Source organism: Eutrema salsugineum, unplaced genomic scaffold (assembly GCF_000478725.1).
Source record: "Eutrema salsugineum unplaced genomic scaffold, Eutsalg1_0 scaffold_11, whole genome shotgun sequence".
NCBI lineage: Eukaryota > Viridiplantae > Streptophyta > Magnoliopsida > Brassicales > Brassicaceae > Eutrema > Eutrema salsugineum.
In genome coordinates this window covers 617,612-635,816 of record NW_006256901.1, presented here as the reverse complement: position 1 = coordinate 635,816, position 18,205 = coordinate 617,612, and the positions used below count along the sequence as shown (strand labels likewise).

The 18,205-nt window shown below is 34.6% G+C and overlaps 2 protein-coding genes, 1 long non-coding RNA gene, 1 other non-coding gene and 1 pseudogene across 5 annotated transcripts; 2 read left to right on the top strand and 3 right to left on the bottom strand.

Moving 5' to 3' along the window:
- Window positions 1-3,846: 3,846 nt before the first annotated feature.
- LOC18026231 (scarecrow-like protein 15) lies at window positions 3,847-5,627 on the top strand. The gene has a single exon (XM_006409073.2). It carries the CDS (start codon window positions 3,931-3,933, stop codon window positions 5,479-5,481), a length of 1,551 nt encoding a protein of 516 aa, XP_006409136.1. The 5' UTR covers window positions 3,847-3,930; the 3' UTR covers window positions 5,482-5,627.
- Window positions 5,628-7,025: 1,398 nt separating this feature from the next.
- On the top strand, window positions 7,026-9,228 carry LOC18026230 (annotated as a pseudogene).
- Window positions 9,229-9,892: 664 nt separating this feature from the next.
- On the bottom strand, window positions 9,893-10,378 carry LOC112089967. Its single transcript, XR_002901331.1, has 3 exons — window positions 10,300-10,378; window positions 10,069-10,157; window positions 9,893-9,920 (listed from the first exon to the last, which is right to left on the bottom strand). It is a non-coding gene; the product is annotated as an uncharacterized LOC112089967 (long non-coding RNA).
- A 2,442-nt stretch (window positions 10,379-12,820) lies between these two features.
- LOC112090090 lies at window positions 12,821-12,922 on the bottom strand. The gene has a single exon (XR_002901448.1). It is a non-coding gene; the product is annotated as a U6 spliceosomal RNA (small nuclear RNA).
- A 2,935-nt stretch (window positions 12,923-15,857) lies between these two features.
- Window positions 15,858-17,867, bottom strand: LOC18026229 (homeobox-leucine zipper protein ATHB-21). 2 transcript variants are annotated; one of them, XM_024160819.1, is made up of 3 exons: window positions 17,679-17,867; window positions 17,091-17,431; window positions 15,858-16,332 (listed from the first exon to the last, which is right to left on the bottom strand). In XM_024160819.1, exons 1-3 carry the CDS (start codon window positions 17,764-17,766, stop codon window positions 16,096-16,098), a joined length of 666 nt encoding a protein of 221 aa, XP_024016587.1. In that variant the 5' UTR covers window positions 17,767-17,867; the 3' UTR covers window positions 15,858-16,095. The 2 variants fall into 2 exon arrangements, with proteins under 2 accessions (XP_024016587.1, XP_024016586.1); XM_024160818.1 differs by having other exon boundaries at window positions 17,091-17,428; window positions 17,679-17,860.
- Between the last annotated feature and the right edge of the window lie 338 nt (window positions 17,868-18,205).

The window sequence follows — 18,205 nt, the reverse complement described above, 5'->3', positions numbered from 1 at the left end:
AAAAAGCATGTTATGACTGTGACTACTCATTATGTTACTTTTCCATCATGTAAAAGATTGAAGATACTTTCTCTTCCCCTCCTTTTTCGGTTAAGTAAAATTATTTTTAATGTTAAATATGTCTCTTAGCTTATGTTTGATTAAAAAAATATTTAGAAAATGTGCTGAGTTGTTGCCACAGATGTATTAAAATAAGGTATGTATTATGATCACACTGATTTATGAAAAATTCATGTGAGTATTCATCCGCATGATATGCATACAATGATAGAAAATATTCCATGATAAAACTTGGTACTAGTTTATCGGACGATAAATACGATATCATGACCTATATAAATATGTTATTGATTGGTCTTCTTCATTACTAAAACTTACACCTTTTTTTTCTTGCCGCTTTGCACAACTATAAACTTACTTAAAAGCTTCATTATACACCTTTATGTTGCGACACAAAAAAAAAACACCTTTATGTTTTTTTTAAATACCTTTATGTTTTTTTTTAAATACCTTTATTTTTTGGCATTAGCTAAACACAATAGATCACTTTGCAAACGTCAAAAAAAAAGAGTATTATGTAATATATACATGAAGTCATGAATGATGAACCATCTAGATTCTAGAACTAAGTGAGCAGGATTTGAATTTAACTAAGCAGATAAATTGAAGTTAGAGCTCATATGGTTCAATACCAGATTAATTAATGTCCAGCTGCTGTTTCTCACCCTACTTTTTAATGTAGATTATTTGTACGTGAAAATCAAAAAGAAATACAAATATATACACCACCTAAAATACACAATTTATCACTACGAATCAATTATTGGGTATACATTATTGTTATGTATGCACAGCTATTTTTTTTGTTAAGGGTTTCACAGCTATGAACTTCAAAATCAAAAAAAAAAAAATTCGATCTCCTTATCAATTTTTCCTTGCACTTTCTGCGTTATATTTTAATGGAACGATCTTTTTATGTGTGTGAATGACATAAAATCAGAATCTACGAAAAACATCCTTTATTGCTTTTGTGAGCTTGAAGCTTTCTCTGCTTTAAAATGAAACGTCTATGTGTTGTGTATTATAGGCCTCTCCTTTGTTTTTCTTACTTCCTAGCTAAGTATTTGACTCTTTTTTTTGTTTGTTAAGAATACTCGGTGTGCCAAAAATAAAATAACTAAGCTTTAGTAACAGCCGACAAAAAAAAGCTTTAGTAACAAACAAAGAATTACCAAAAATCTATATTTGAGTAACTCAGTTGATTGTAGCTTAGAGTTGGCGGAGATAGATGAATATTGTTTTGCATTATTAAAAGACGAAATGTTATTTTACCCAAAATAAAAATAAAATAACTGAGAGTTTTCTTTTCCTAATAACCTAAACATAAATTAAGAATGATATAAAATTTCCATTTTCTCAGTTAGAACCGTTTGTTTTATAAAAATTATAAACAGAGTAAAACTAATATGGATCCGCTTGAATATGCATTATTAGTTTTGGTTTGAACTCCCTTATTCACTATATATTAAATTCAAGATTCCAATAAGTTTTTTTGCTTTTCAGACATGTTGGAATGCAGTTTTATTTTTCAAATATCCAAAAATAAAACTATTTAACCTAAATTTAAGTTGGTTATGATAACATAACGCTCTAATAAACTTGCCAATACAATAATGTTACGTTTTGGGTGACGAAGGAATCCAACGTGGAGAATTATTAGGTCAGTTGAAAAAAATACTGGCAGAGTGGGAAGGTTAGATATCATTTGGTTGATTGATTTGTTTAAAATATGATCACATGTGCTAAATTAGCTTGGTTTAGACTGCTGAAAATAAATTCTGGGAAACAAAAGTAAACCTCAAGCGAAAAACGTAGTAAACTATCAAAAATGTAATATTAATTTTTAGTTATTCGGAAAAATAATGTTGTGGAGTTGGTAAATATTTTAATTTAAGTCCACAGACTTCATGATTATTAAATAAAGCCTGCATACTAGCTCGGAGATGCGCATCAAATCAAATAGAACATATGTATGTAGTCATGTAATGTAGGGATGTGCATTTAACCGAAACAGAGTGGTTTTGTTGTTCTATTTTATTTTGCTATACTGACGAGTTAAACTATAGCACTAAGATTTAATTATATAATATAATTAGATGCGAGGCATTTTTCTGCTGGAGAAAAAAGGTTGAATTATGTTGTAATGAGAGGACGCCTTTTCAACTTTATTTTGTCCAAAACCTTTTTCAACCTTTTTGGTAAAATCCTTTGTAATTACTTATTCAATGGCTGGAAAAACAAGTATAAACCTTTTAGAAAACCGAAAACAAACACAACAATATAAACTTGAAAATGCAAATGCCTTAAAATACATACTTTATTAATCGGTTTCAATCGTTGAGTATCTACGCACACACAAAAAAAACAAAAGATTAGAATTTAATAAATTTTATATGGTGTTATTGCATGTTGTATTACTAACTGCTTACCTTTGTTTATATAGTAGCTAAAAATACGGTATCGTATCCTTATAAGTATGTGTTTAAACAATATAAATTGTAATGATGGTTATTTAGATAATTCTAAATCGGTTTTGTAAACTTTTAATGAAAAATCAAAAGTATTGTTCACAAAAAAATAATAATAAAAGTAACATAAAAATGCGGAATGGTAAATTAAAAATATGGACAGGCTAACTTCCAACCAAATCAGTGAAGGAACATATTCGCCTTCTCACTCATCGCCGCAAAGGCAAAGAAAAAGATGAGAGAAGTGGGACTGAGCATGTTGGTTCAATAATTTACCCGCGGGTAAAATCGCGCCTCCAACGCCAATCGCTGACAAGATTAACTAAAAAAAGTGAGATCAAGATTTAGGCAGTCACTTTCTCGGGATCCAAGTGGTCACTGTTCTTTTTTTTTTTCAGCACACCATAACCGTTAATTCAGTTTTTTGCTAGAAGCTCCCTTGACAAATTGTTATTAACAGATATAAGATTGAATAATTAGATTTACAGATTCCTGTAACGACAAAAAAAGTTTCTTTGGTTATAATCAAAACCCGTGCAGATTGAAATTAATGAAAATTAAACTAGTCTATATTTTGATATCGTATTAAAAAGACTAGTTCCAACATTTTATCTTTGATTTCGACTCATTCATGTAAGAAGAGTTTTCAGAGAAAGTTGATTCGATGGTATTTTTCAGTGTAATTAAAATGAACTTTAACCTAGACTAAAATCGAGATAACTAGTAACCACCGAGAACATCCCTAACATTATTTTTGTTTTTTAAGCTATGCATATGACTACATTCTAGATAAGAGATGTTTTGACAAAATTGACTTTGGTATTCTTCGTTGACGTTGCTGATCATATTGTGCAAAATCAAGTTTGTTTTTGCAGTAATTTATATTACCGTTTAGAATAAAGCAAAGTTCTTAAAGCCTCAAACCACTTGATTCAATTCATTACTTTCTTGACCAAAATGCATGTTTTAAATCTTCTTTCAAGGAAGTCCCAAATGTTTCTTGTTTAAACAAAGAAATGAAACATTTTCAACAAAGTAAAGAAATGTTTCTTGAATAAAACTAGACCCGTTCTAACTTCCTGAAATTCTAAGGAGTTTTTGTACATAATTTTTTAAGCCCTTTTATTTTCCTTCTTTTAGAAATGTCTTTTCGATCATCAACATAGTGGAGCTCGAACATCTCGTGATCGAAATCTGATTTTGACATAACAAAAATAAAAAGTAAAGAATCTTTTTATCTACTGTATACCATTTCGACATAAAAACTTATCAATATATATATAATTCGAAACCTCCATTATAAAAATCATACCTTTCAAAAACCTCTTCTCTCTACCTTCTTCTTTCTCACAAATTCGAGAAAGAGAGAGAAAAAAAAAAACTAATTCTGTTTTCACGAGACATGAGAGTCTCTGCTTCATCGGACACCACGAACAGTAACTCAGGAGGAAGGAATCTTGCTGGCTACAACGAGCCAACTTCAGTCCTCGACCTCCGTCGAAGTCCAAGTCCAGCGGCGGCGGAGGAGAAGCCAGTCATTTCGGCGGCGGAGATTACTGGTGGTGATAATCAGTTTCCGTTAGATGATCATGTGATGCGTTCCATGGATTGGGATTCGATTATGAAAGAATTAGAATTAGATGACGATTCTGCCCCTAATTTGAAATCAAATTTCCTTTCGTCTGCCATTTCTCCCCACTTCGCCGTCGACCAACAGCTTCCCGGTTTTCCCGATCAGCTTCATCCGGCGGAGTTTCGGTCCTCCGATGTCTATCCCGGTGGTCAAGGGTATGGGTTTGAAAGCAGCAACAACAACAACAACAACGAAGGTAGTGTCAATGGAGGCTTTGATTTCATAGAAGATCTCATCCGAGTTGTGGACTGTGTCGAATCGGACGAGTTGCAACTCGCTCAGGTGGTATTGTCACGGCTCAATCAACGTCTCAGATCTCCGGCGGGTAGGCCGCTTCAAAGAGCGGCGTTTTACTTCAAGGAGGCTCTCGGATCGGTTTTATCCGGGTCGACCCGGAATCAAAACCGGTTAACTTCATGGACCGAGATCGTTCAGAGAATTCGAGCAATCAAAGAATTCTCCGGGATATCTCCGATCCCACTCTTCTCTCATTTCACCGCGAATCAAGCAATCCTCGATTCTCTCCAACAATCTTCTTCCCCGTTCGCTCACGTCGTCGACTTCGAGATCGGATTCGGCGGTCAATACGCGTCGCTCATGAGAGAGATCGCAGAGAAATCATCAATCAACGGCGGATTTCTGAGAGTCACGGCGGTTGTATCGGAGGAATCCGCCGTCGAGACGCGTCTCGTCAAAGAGAACCTAGCTCAATTCGCCGCAGATCTGAAAATCCGATTTCAGATCGAGTTCGTTCTGATGCGAACCTTCGAGATGTTATCTTTCAAAGCGATCAGATTCGTAGAAGGAGAGAGAACCGTCGTTTTGTTTTCCCCGGTGATTTTCCGTCGTTTAAACGGAATCTCCGATTTCGTTAACGATTTACGGCGAGTTTCGCCGAAGGTCGTCGTCTTCGTCGATAGCGAAGGATGGGATGGAATCTCCGGAGCCGGATCGTTCCAGAGAGAGTTCGTTAATGGTCTCGAGTTCTACACGATGGTGTTGGAATCTCTCGACGCCGCCGCTCCGACTGGTGATCTGGTGAAGAAGATTATAGAAGCGTTTGTGTTGCGACCTAAAATCGCGGCTGCGGTTGAAGCGGCGGCGAGTAAGAGACAAGCGGGTGGAGAGATGACGTGGCGAGAGGCGTTTTGCGCGGCGGGGATGAGGCCGATTCCGTTAAGCCAGTTTGTTGACTTTCAAGCGGAGTGTTTAGTGGAGAAAGCGCAAGTTAGAGGGTTCCACGTGGCGAAACGACAGGGAGAGTTAGTGCTTTGTTGGCACGAAAGGCCTTTGGTTGCCACGTCAGCTTGGCGGTTTTAATAACTAACCGACGAGATTGGTTGGGTATAGATTTTAGAGGATTTGGTTGGCTGGTTGGTTTATTAACTTACATAAACATAATATGTAAATCGAATTCTATTTAATTTATCCTGCAATTTTTGTTTTTCCTTTTCAAAAATGTTCTCTCTCTTTAGCATGAAATAAGAAAATTTATTTCGTAAAACCTTTGCCAGATCTCCCATACATCTTGAGACTTGAGGTGTAAACCACATTGGTTGACGTGATTTGGGCTAGAACTGATTAGTGAGCTGGTCTAGACTCGTTTAGGTTCGATTCATTATTGGTTTGTGGTTAGAAAGTTGTTTAACGGCTGTAACATATAAAACAGAGTACTGATTGATCTTTAGGAGGTGTTAGCAAGAATTGTCGAGTGTGTAATTGTGTAACTTGCGATTAGTGGGTTGCTAGTCCTGCCTAGCTAGGGTTCCTCACACATAGAACTTATTTCGTAAAGTCACTCGTGCATATTTTTTGTTTTCTTCTTCCTCACTTCTCTGTTCTTGCTATGATTTCTCTGTTTTCCTTTCTTTGCTATTTTTTTTTGCTAAACAACTTTTCTTTGCTATTGTTCTTGAGAGATCGAGAGGGATCTAGATATACGAATGCAAATTCAACCCAGTTCCGCAACATTAAGCTAATGCATTAAAACCAATAGGTTCTTCATATTCCACATATTGGCTGGAGCAGAACTGCAGAAGTAGGAGGTTACAAGAGAGTAAAGTTTAGCAAGTTCTTACTGTAACCTCCAAACTATACATATATTTCCTATGTAAGTTTTGCAAAATAGTTTCAGACCATCTGGCTGTACGAGGATTAGATGCGAAAAGGTATTTGGCATATCACCCAAATCTGCATTGAGTTTGGATTGAGAAACGAAATTGTCGAAGAACATATGATGAGGAAACGATCTGGAAAATTTTCAAAAAAGAAATTTGATTAATATCTCGTGTATTTGGTTAACTCATGTATTTATAGATACTGCATCTTGGCTCTGGAATTATAAACATATTCCTGAACCATTTAGGAAAAATATGGTGGACTAACTGATCTTTCTATGAAAGAGACCAATGCAAAGCAGAAAAAGAAAATTGTATGTTGGGTCTTTGGTATCTCTTGAAATGGTATGAGCGCATCAGGTTATTTTCTGTCTAGTAAATCCACTAAATGATAAGTTCCTGTGAATCGAAACATCATTGCCCAAAACAGAGACGTGGAAGTGAGAGCAGAGCAGGTCAAAACAGAACATAGCAGAGTCAAACAGAGCATAACAGAGTCAAACAGAGCATAACATCGACTATTGGAGTAGTAGCAGTCTGAACAAAAAGATAACTAATTACGAGTTTTAATCTTGCAAGTATATACTTTAAAAAAAAAATCAAAATCAAAATTAAAACCAACCGCAGCCGTTAGATCTTATCACCTTTGGAACTCTTATCAAAATCCTTTTTTTCTTGAGTGATATCAAAAGTTATATTTTGAGTGATATCTTTCTCATCCTGATTTATTTATTTTTTGACGAGCATAAAAAACCAAAACTCCCTAAATTGTGTATATCGGAAATATTGACCTAAATCCGAATCGAGACGACCAACGCCATCATTCTCGTCCTTTCTCCACCGTCACGGGTTCGTCTCTATTCGCTTCATATGAAAGCTTGCACCTTTGCTTTTCAATTCAGTCCAGAAAAAAAAAAAAGCTTGAACCTTTGTTGATTTGTAATTGTGGAAAATTGACCTCTGTTCTGCTCACTCTGGTTCTTACAAGTTACAACTGTGTGTACTCTTTTGAGATTCAATAGGGTTTAAATATACTGAGTCTACCACTAATCGCTTTGTAGTGGTATATTGTTCGTTTTCGTCAATCTAGAGCCTTTATTTAAACTTCAATCCAAAAAAAGAAAGAAAACAAAAATGTAGAAGCTTGAACCTTTAGTTTCTGTTCCGTCTTTGACAATTATTATTGTTATTTCTTGTTTCCTGCAACAATGTCGATTCCGCTTCATCATGTAGTTGGTTGCTCAAGTCATTGTAGTTGTGATAAGTGAATCCTTCTGTGGTCATTGTTCTCTCTCTATTACTTCAGCATTCCGCTTATCCTTTTGGTGGGTGCTATGTGGTTAATCTAGAAGTTGAATCATTTGATGTTTCAGACACTTGAATCTCTCTATGGATGCCAAAAGATTTGACACAACCTGTTTGAGGGATTCAATCAGCTGGCTCCCTCACGAGGTTCTAGGAAGCATCTTGTCCTTGCTTCCGACAAAACAGGCTGCTTCAACAGCTCTTCTCTCGAAACAGTGGAGGTATTTGTTTAGACTGGTGGATAACCTCGACTTTGATGATTCTGTCTCGCTCCACGCAGGGGAGGATAAACTAGCGTTTCCGGAGAGCTTTGAGAATTTCGTGGATCGAACACTGTCCTCTTGCAATGTGATTCTCCCATCAAGAAATCCTCTCTAAAAGTTGTCTCGTACGATGAACGCCAAAAGGCTTGTGTGGACCGCTGGATATCTAATGTCGCAGGCCGTGGTGTTTTGGAAGCGGACCTAAGGATAAAAGATATGGGTACACTCTCTCTTCCTCCTCAGCTCTTTGCAAGCAAAACACTGGTCAAGCTTACACTAGGGTCACAGCTCTATCTTGAAAACATTCCTTCATATGTGTTGCTTCCATCTCTTAAGTTGCTCTTCATCGATTCTGTTTACTTCCAATACGAAGATCTGTGTGGTGTGCTTCTTGCTGGTTGCCCAGTGCTCGAGGAGTTATCAGTCCATCACAAAGGCTTCTTACCAATGCCTCACACCATATCGAGTCCGTCCATCAAGAGACTATCAGTTTACTACGATTCTCTTTATTTTAATGGTTGTGATTTTATGTCACTTGACTTGCCAAAACTTGTCTACCTTGAGTACTCTCATTTTGCGTTGGCTGAGTATAGACAAGTTAACCTAGAACACCTAGTCGATCGAAGCTAAGATGGATCTTCATCCGACAGATATGGTGAAGACGCCGGATGTAACCGATCTCATTGTGGGGATAAGAAATGTTGAGATTCTTCACCTCTCTTCCGTTTCAGCTCATGTAAAAGTTTTGGCCACTTTCTTTTTTTCTTTTCTTTTAAGAACATTGGACATTCTTGAAAACTGTGTTTGTGTTTGTTTCAGGTGATTTATTCTTACTGTAGATATAAGCTGCCGGTGTTTGGCAATTTGGTCAATCTATCTTTGGGGATTAGGAATACGTGAGGTTGGAAATTGCTGGCATACCTGCTTAATCAGGCTCCAAAGCTTGAAACTCTGATCGTCCATGTATATTCTATAAGCAAAACATATGAACAAATATATATGAACATACGCAAACTTAGTGGTTGATCGTTTGCATAGAACTTGTTGATTGCTGCTGCTTTTTCAGGTTCTGAATGGTTACACAGGCAATGTCTCCATGCCTCTGAACAAAGTGAAGGCGTTGCATATCCCTGGTTATCGAGGAACTGCGGAAGAGTTGAAGAGTTTTTTGGGGGAATTCAAATGCATTGAACGGGTTCAAGTGGATGTTGCAGAAGCTGCAGAGGATGATAACATAATACTGCAAACCAAAAGGGATCTAATTATGCTTCTTGCAGTTTCACTTCCATCCAACTGCTACTCCAAAGTCACATAAGTCATCTAGTTTTATTCATACCATTATGCTATGTAAATTTTCACTCATATGAATCTCACATTGCACTTGCCGTTTTTCTCACACTTTGAACTCTTGTAGTTTTTCACTCTTTTTCTCTCGAGTTATAGAGAACGGATTGGTAGGAATCATTTCATCACATCAACGGAGAAGCAAGTTGGAAAGAAGTTCGTGTGATAAAAAAAATTTCTCTGCATTCTAAGGAGTGATGTTGTGATCCATATGTGATTTGTGGCGTCAAATGGTTAGAAATATAAAAAAAAATTCTTACGAATTGTTTATCTTACTTAGAGTCTTGACCTTAGTGTCTCTTACTATCGATAGAACAAGTTGTGGCTACTTGTACATATCTTTTAGAACAAGTTATCTAAAATAAAATTTGGTCCCATTTAAAATCAGTTTTTATTGACAAATTAGATAGAAACTCAAACTGAAAGAGAAGATAGACCACTGTATATCATATTATATAACTAAAAAATCCAAAACAAAACCCCTTATTGAAAAATAGTGTTGAGATAGTAAGGCTCTGTATGTGAATCAATAATTATTCTCCTTTTTGTACGAATTCATTCGTTTGGCAAGTTATGGAGACGGGTGGAGCCCACTACATAGACATATGCGAAAGCTTCACTCAAACTTGTACAATTCTGAATAATTTTTAGCTTAGAAATTAAAAAGTTGAGATTAAACAAGAGGGACAATACAAACAAAGCAGCCAAAAACGCAATCAAAATAGCCAACCTGGAAAGAAATGATCACACCGTCAAAAAAAAAAAAGAAAAAAAAGTCAAATACTTGGATTGATTAGACCACAGTATAACAAGTGTAAAAAATGAAGCAGGATATTGTCGATATTTTCACAGAACTTCCTGGAAAATTGAATACATACGATTTAGCCATGGACAACACTCCTTGTAGGACACCAGATGTGCCACCAAGAACGGGAAGGAGAGCAAAAAGCAAACCCACAGCACAGTCCTAGAGATTCATGAAACCATAAATTAAAAATCTAATGAAAGCAACTGTTGCTTGATGAAACGCAGTGGCATACAAAATAGTGCGCAGAAACAAACGCTGTGAAAATTATATAGATGTGCTATTTTGGAGAGTGGCTAGATACCTGAAGGATAAGAGTTCCAACGGTTATCTGGCCATGTAGAGCACTTATGCTATTTCTTTCCATTAAAAATTTCAAAACCTGGTAAAAGCATCACGACGACCTAATGATAACGTATGAGAATTAAGCAGATTTGAGGAAAACATAAGCAGTCCGTAAAGATGAGATAAAATACAGTGAGAGTGCAATGAATAAATTCGAACAGTGTAGAACATGGTCAAAATATTAGAAATTTCTCCTTTAGATCCCATTGGTCTTTCCTTCTTTCTCGCCGCTCCTTCTTATGCATACTGAATTTTATTATTTTTGTCCCTCAGATTTGAATTAAATTAATACATTATCTTATCGAAGAGAGCAAAAAAAAACGGCTGGGTCTCTCCGTTTAGTGTATGAATCGTCATCTCCAAAATATTTGACGGTTGACAACTAAGTACAGAGTTTTTTAACTTCTATGTAATTAATTCTATAAATATATGTGTAACCACTTAAACGTACTTATCATTATATAAGACTAGTGTATCATCCGCGTTACGCGCGGACGTTTACCATTGTTTTTATATTACGATTCTTCTTTATTATATTATACACATGTTTTTTCCTTTTTTTATAGTTTTATATATGGGAGACTTATGTCTCTTATAAAAGGTGTTATTCGGGGTGTTTTTTTTAAATAATTTTTTGGTTAATGTTATGGAAGTGCTATATTTATTCTTGTTAATTTATTTTTGTTTATGAAGTATTTGTTTTTTCGTTTTTTTAATTTGTAATTGTGAAAGCACTTTCTCCGTTAGTATATTTTGTATAAGGCCTTGAGTCAAAAGAAGTACAAAATGTCTATATTGAAATCGGGTTTGGATGGTTAGTATGAAAGTTTTTTTTTAGTCTGTAATTTTTTGTATTATTTTATATTAGCTCATTTCCAGCTATATTTATTTATTCGTTCGATGTTTATGAAATCTCATTTTGATTATACAAAGCTGTGTCCGTTTTTAGCCCTTCATAATTGTAGGTATTAATCGATAGCTCTCTCAAATGTTGGCAAAACTCTTCTATAGTTGATAGAGGGTGCTTCAATTGAAAGAGGGTGATTGAAATTTTGGTCGGACCAACCTTTTGTTCATACCCATTCCTTTGGTCTCTAATTGAGTCATTTTTTTATCCTCCTTCTCTTTCTTCCTTGGGTGATTCAGTGATGTTTATTTCGGTATTGTCCACTCTTGCAGTGCTTTTTTCCAGAATCGGTGCCGGTCTAACCCTTTCCCATGATTTCTTAGATATACCTCTATTCGTCATCATATTGGGGAGCTGATCAGTTTCTCAGCTTTGGAATTGGTTTTTTGGGTGTGCCGTTGGTGACTCCAATTTGGCGTGGATTTCATGGATTCTTTTTGGGATTGGTAGAAAGTCCAGCGTTTATGGTTAAGCTGAGCTGAGTTTTTTTTCTGGAAAATATTACTTCCGTCGAAAAATCTGTTTATGCAATTCTCTTTTGATGGTGATTCCGTGATTGTTGTCGTTCATATGGTTTGTTTAATTTTAGTTTCTGGTAGTGTGATATTTGATTTATTTAAAGTGTCTCATCATTTGCCGTTACTGAAGAAACCGGACAAACTAAAAGTTTTTAAAAAAAATAATTGCACAGATGGCTGCTGAGGTGGCTGCTGAGGTGGCAGCACCAGAAGAGAGAAAAGCTATCTTTATATATATATTTTTTTTACCGGATTACTTTTGTTTTTTTTTTAAGTTTGTAGAAAACCAAACTTTTTACACCACGTTGAAAAAAAAAAGAGCCAAATTTTTAACACAAAAAAAAAGAAAAACAGACTTAAACCGAAAAAAAAAAATCAATTTTATAGATTTACTGAACAGCTTCCTAAGCCCCTTCCTTTTGGAGCGCTTCCTCATGCTGAGCCGCTGGAGACACCGGAGCTGCTGGAGACACCGGAGCTGCTAGAGGTGCATCAGCCGCCAGAGCCGGATTAGCCGCCAGAGCCAGATTAATGACACGCCACTTCTTAATCTCCCTCTTCTTTTTATCATCCACTTCCTTTTCGGTTAATCTCGGGAAAGAAGGACGCATTAAATCAAGAACACGTTGAGATTTCACACCCTTTCCCTCTCTGTTAATGATGTGTATTTTTAGTTCAATTCTCATTTGTAATTCAACTGTTCCACTTTTGCAAATGTTTCAAAACAAGAGAATTCAGAAATTTCTTCCTTAGTTCTGTAAAAACCATTTCTCTCTCTTTTCTTTTTTTTTGAATTACAAAATTTGTTGAATGTTCACAAATGTAAAACGATATTTTTGATAAAACGCGTCTTGAAAATTACAGTTCACTGTGTTTCAAAACGATGTGCATTTTTTGTTTAAAGTCACTTTACATTTTCAAATCGTTTACAAGTTTGAATTTCAAAATTTTAAGAAAAAATGAAAATTATTAATAGTAAATACTTTGATAAAACATGATATACTACTACACTATGTTTTCAATATATTATCATTAGAAATTGAGTTTTTGAAGTGCTTTTTTTTTACCATTTCTCGATTTGTGCGAGTCATCCTTGCGCAGGGGCCATACTAATTTTCTCTGTATCGTTCCAATTTTATCGGATGTCCCGAAGGGACAATCATATTGTTGACTCTTGCGATATATAAACGTTTGTTTCACTGATCTTATAAACGATGTGCTATAAAAAAAAATTTGAGAACAGCAAAAATTGGGCCTTTTTGGTGAACTAAATAATAAGCCCATTATATAACTAGCGAGGCTTCTCGGATTCCTATATAAAACAATGGACCTTCTCCTCTACGAAGGATTGATTACTGAGAGGATCTTAGCTCGGCTATAGGAAGAGACAAATGTGTGGAAAGTTTCTTTGATTTTAAAAATTGTGTGAAATGTAAACTTGTATCTTATGGTCGTGTATAACGATTTTGGGCCTGAAAATTGTTATTATAAACCTCTTGACACATTGTAAAACGTGTTTCTTGGTAAAAATCTAGGGCTTAAGAATCTGGATTTTTTCTCCCTCGCGTAGATCTTCATCCAAATATTCAGTTATGGTTCCAGAAAACGGAAAAAAACTCTCTAGAAATCCAAATTCAGATGAAGGACATGAAGAATTCAATTTGGAAAGTTACACAGGGACAATGCTAATTTTCTCTATATTGTTCCAATTCAAGGTTACATTCGAACTGGTGACACTGGCAATATATAAATATTTATTTTGCTGCAAATGGAAGCAATGCAGGACAACAAACGTAGACTTGGAAGAACAAGAATTAAAGGTGGGCCTTGCAAGAACGACATTTTTTCGGATTACTTTTGAAGGAGTGTTGTGTGAGTGTGTGTGTGTTGCATGTAGTGAGTAGTCTTAGCATAACTGATTATCTTATCTTCACTTAAGACAATAATCTTACGAGTCCTTTCTCCATTTTCATTAAATTGATAATCTTATCTTATTGTCTTCTTTTGGAACATGAATCTTTGTCTTCTTGAGAGCTTTTGTCTTCTTGAGAGTTTTCTTGTCTTCATTTGGAATTTGAATCTTTTTCTTCTTGAGAGTTTTATCTTTTTGAGCATATGAGTTTTTTTTTTTGTTCGAAGAAGAATATAAGCGTTATTGCCAACTAATAAATATGTTGTATAAAACATCACCATGAGTTTAATTTGCTAAAAAAAAACTATATTATTTACAAATTTAAGTGGAACCCCGTAGCTAAGAACACAACTAAATATTTAAACTAAATGAAATAAACTTAAATATTTGTAATGTTTTCATTTTCATTTCTACGGCTTCAAAAGTGCACTATATAAAATGTATAGGATAAAAAAAATCAAATTTACATCATATAAATAACAAAAAGATGACCAACTTTTTAACACATCAATCCATCATATCTTGACACATATCAACTCTATACGCCAATGCATATAATGTATCTGACTTCAACTTTGAAAAGTACACATGCGCTTGTTGCCTCTTTAAACTTTAATTTAATCTCTACTTACTAAATTTACACCAATCGCATTCTTTTTATCACTTCTCGATACCACTTTTTGTTCGGAATAAACTGCAATTTATGGACACATAAACTATACGCACATAACACACCTCTCCATATATACAAATGTATTTGTCAGTATCTTAGTGGTTTGACAGAATCTGAACTTTATGTGACCATTTAACTCTTATACTTGAGAGACAACGAATAGCTTCAAAACTGATTTGGTCAAGAGATAAGAGAGATGGGACCATTAGCCTGCAAATTGTTCCCCACAAACCTATTGTTTCTTAAGGTTAAGAGTTTTATAATAGAAAATTTATCTTTCTAGACGTGGACAGGCATCCTATATTATCTGAATCTTTGTGATTCAAATAATAAACTGTTAATGGTAAGATATGTATTGCTAGATTTTTGTTAGATTCAATATTGGACCGTCCTACAGTTATAAGCTATCCAATTTTGTTGTCACATGAGGTGAACCCACATTTATTTTGTTACCTAATTGAGTTAAATTTTATCCGACTTTCTTTTAAGATTTTGGCAAAATCTTATCCTCCTAGATTTAAAGTTTTATCGTCGTTTTGTTTGTGTTTGTATATCATGTGCGATACCCTTAGCCGTTTGTTTTCTATGACTATACCATTCCACTAAATGTGTTAGATGATGATAAAAAGTTCTTAAAGAAAACCCAAAATTTATATAGATTGAATCAATTTACGTACTTTATTTTACAAAAATAAAAATATATGTCCAGAGTCCATATAGAAACACGTACCTACCAATCTGACCAGAAGACATGCTTTAGTTTCTATCAGGCTATAGATTCCAATGGTCCGTATACTTTTTGGTTGTTGTTTTTGACAACCAATACTGGTCTATATTTCTAATCAGTGATTGTACACGCACTGTTTCTTATACGTATCACACTATCACAGTAAAACGTATGATATGTAAATATAAATTTGCCAATTGATAGTTGTTTACTGCACACGGCAAAAAAATATCCTCTCGTTCATTGAAATTATGTGACTAAAACTAATGAAAAACGCAATCTTTACTCCTTAGCTAAATCTATCACTAATCTATAATAGTTTTACGGAAAGCTCTTAGAAAAAAAGAAGAAAATATTCGTCATTCATCGTCAAATATGTGGTTATACGGGTTTTTGAATGGTTGTGGTCTGTTGCTTCTAATGAAGATTTTTTTTTCAATTTTTTTTTTTTACTTTGTTGGTTAGACTTTTTTAATTGGTAATTTTTCTCTGGATAATAAATTAGAGTTTAGTTTGTATGTCTTAATTAATGATTTGTTCTGTTATTGTTTAGCCTATATATATATATATATATGTGTGTGTGTGGTTTGATCACATGTTCACATACAGTATAAAGTTCGAGGATAAATTTTACTAAGGTTTTATCTTCAAATATTTTATATTTGCCCGGGACAATATTAATGCTAAATAGTTTTATGGATAACAGCATACCCTAGAAAGACAAATCACAATTTACATGTAATTAACAACTTACGATTAATTAATACTTTTGGGGTCCAAACTTGACCTTTACATCAAACAAAGTAAAGCTGCTTTAGACCTAACTGGTTAAGCAATCAAATGTTTGGAGAAAGATATCCACAATATTACACAAGCGAATTAGACCCATAGTTCTATCTACATTCTGCGTCATCATAGATATCGATCATATGAATAATCTAGTAATCGCAAATAGCCCTAACATTTTACGATCAATATACTCATAACGTTATTATTAATTAAGCTAGCTAGTTTGTCTTCACATAAATTGGCTCATCCATTCTAATCCATCAATGTAGTCCGGCGAGTACAACAAATTTTCATAACCGTCACCGTCGTCTCCTATTTCGTAATCTCCAAAAAACGGTGTCGTTTGATTGGCTTCGATAGAGACACATGATGAGATTGGACTGTTGCTTGAAACTCCTTCGACTCTTTGTGCCAACCGTTGAATCTCTCTTTCAGCATCATGGAGTTGTTCTTTCAAATGAAGAACCTGAAATTAGAAAAAAAGTTAAAATAAGAATCTAAAACTTATATTTGATGTGATTAATAAATCAATTTATTTACTATTAATAGCTAATCCTGTTTTATGACTTTGATTTGATGAGTTTTATTCTGTGGGTCTGGTGATTATAGGCCCAATGACTACGAGGCAAGTGTAAACACTAGAAAACAAATGAAGATTGTACGGAAAGATAAGTTACATATACACACATTGACATTTTGTTTTTTGCGGTTTTTTTTATGTGTTTGTGTCTTTTTAATAACAAATACAAATCACACTATAATTTCTTTTTAATCATGCTATTGAGGTGACATAAAAAGTTTAAATTCAATATTTCGATTATTGTTGTTTTTTCCTCAGTTGCCTATAATGTATGTTGATTTCACTTGGTATTTCCTTTGTCTTTTGAAAGTATATAAAATTAATAAAGTATAACTTTTTCATATATATATATATAGAAAGAGAGAGAGAGAGAGAGAGAGAGAGAGAGAGAGAGAGAGAGAGAGAATAACCAATTTCTTCAAGTTAAACATTTAATATTTCATGTTTACAAGTATACAAATCTTTTAATGAAAGAGAAAACCGAGTAATCGTTATCTTTAATCAGCGAAAAAATTGTTAAAACGTTGATGGTACACAAAAAAAAAAAAAAACATTGTTCAAACTTAAAACATATATGTCATAGATATTAATAGATTATAATCAGATAATTTATTCTTTTTAGAAAGAGAGAGACTATCACGCACCTCAGAATCCAGACGACACTTCTCAACGACGACGTTTTCGTGTGCGTTCTTGAGTTTAGTGTATTCGTCTTCAAGACTCTTGTTCTTCCACCGTGCACGGCGGTTCTGGAACCATACGGCGACTTGACGAGGATCAAGCCCTAATTCCGAAGCAAGACGATCTTTCCTCTCCGATTCAAGCTTATGCTCATCTCCGAAACTCATCTCCAGGAATCTCACTTGCTCATCACTTAATTTCCTCTTCCTAAACCACCCATTGCTTCCATCTCCACCTCCTTCTGTCGCTGCAACACTTTTGCTCTTCCTCCTCCTCCTAGGCCGTACTGGTTTCGATTCTCCTGCTGGCAAAATTGAAACCAATCAAAACTAACACTTTTAACCTACCAAAATGACTTAAGTCTAACTCTTTAAGCTTTCTTAATTAGTACCATGCACGTTTGTGAAAAAGACTAAAATAAGGCAAACTTATTATCAACAAAAATAAAGAAGACCCACTTGAAGATATTTGTATAACCAATTTTGGGTATTATTTTTCCTTCTAGTTCTTAAAAAGAAATGAAAAAGATTGAAACTTTAGAATGGGCAAACCTTGTTGTGGTACTGATGAAGTATAGACACTAGGATACATCTGAGAAATGATGAGGAGATTATGATCGTTTACATTCTGGTTATTCATGTTTCTTGTTCTCTCTCTAAATCTTCTTCTTCTCTCTCTCTTAGATTGAAGATTAATGTTTTTTGTTTGTCTCACTTTTTTTCTGCAATGAGGAAAAGATGTGTTGGGAGAAGCAGAGGACTTATCATTTATAAAGGAGGAGTAGGTGTCAAGGGATGGCTTGATTAAATTTATTTATTTTTGGGTTTGGGCTTTATGATTCCTTGATATTACATAATTGCAACTTTGGATATTAACACATCCTAATTTTTAAAGTCATATTTAATATATTGTTGCAATGGGAAAAGATGAAAACATATACATCACTATCTTTAATATTGTTTCATGTTGTGAAGACATGACTTTGTTAACTTGACAAATATCATTTCATCGAACACATGTGAAAGCATAATAAAGAAAGACTAAAATCAATAACTCCCAGTTAGAATTAATAAGACCA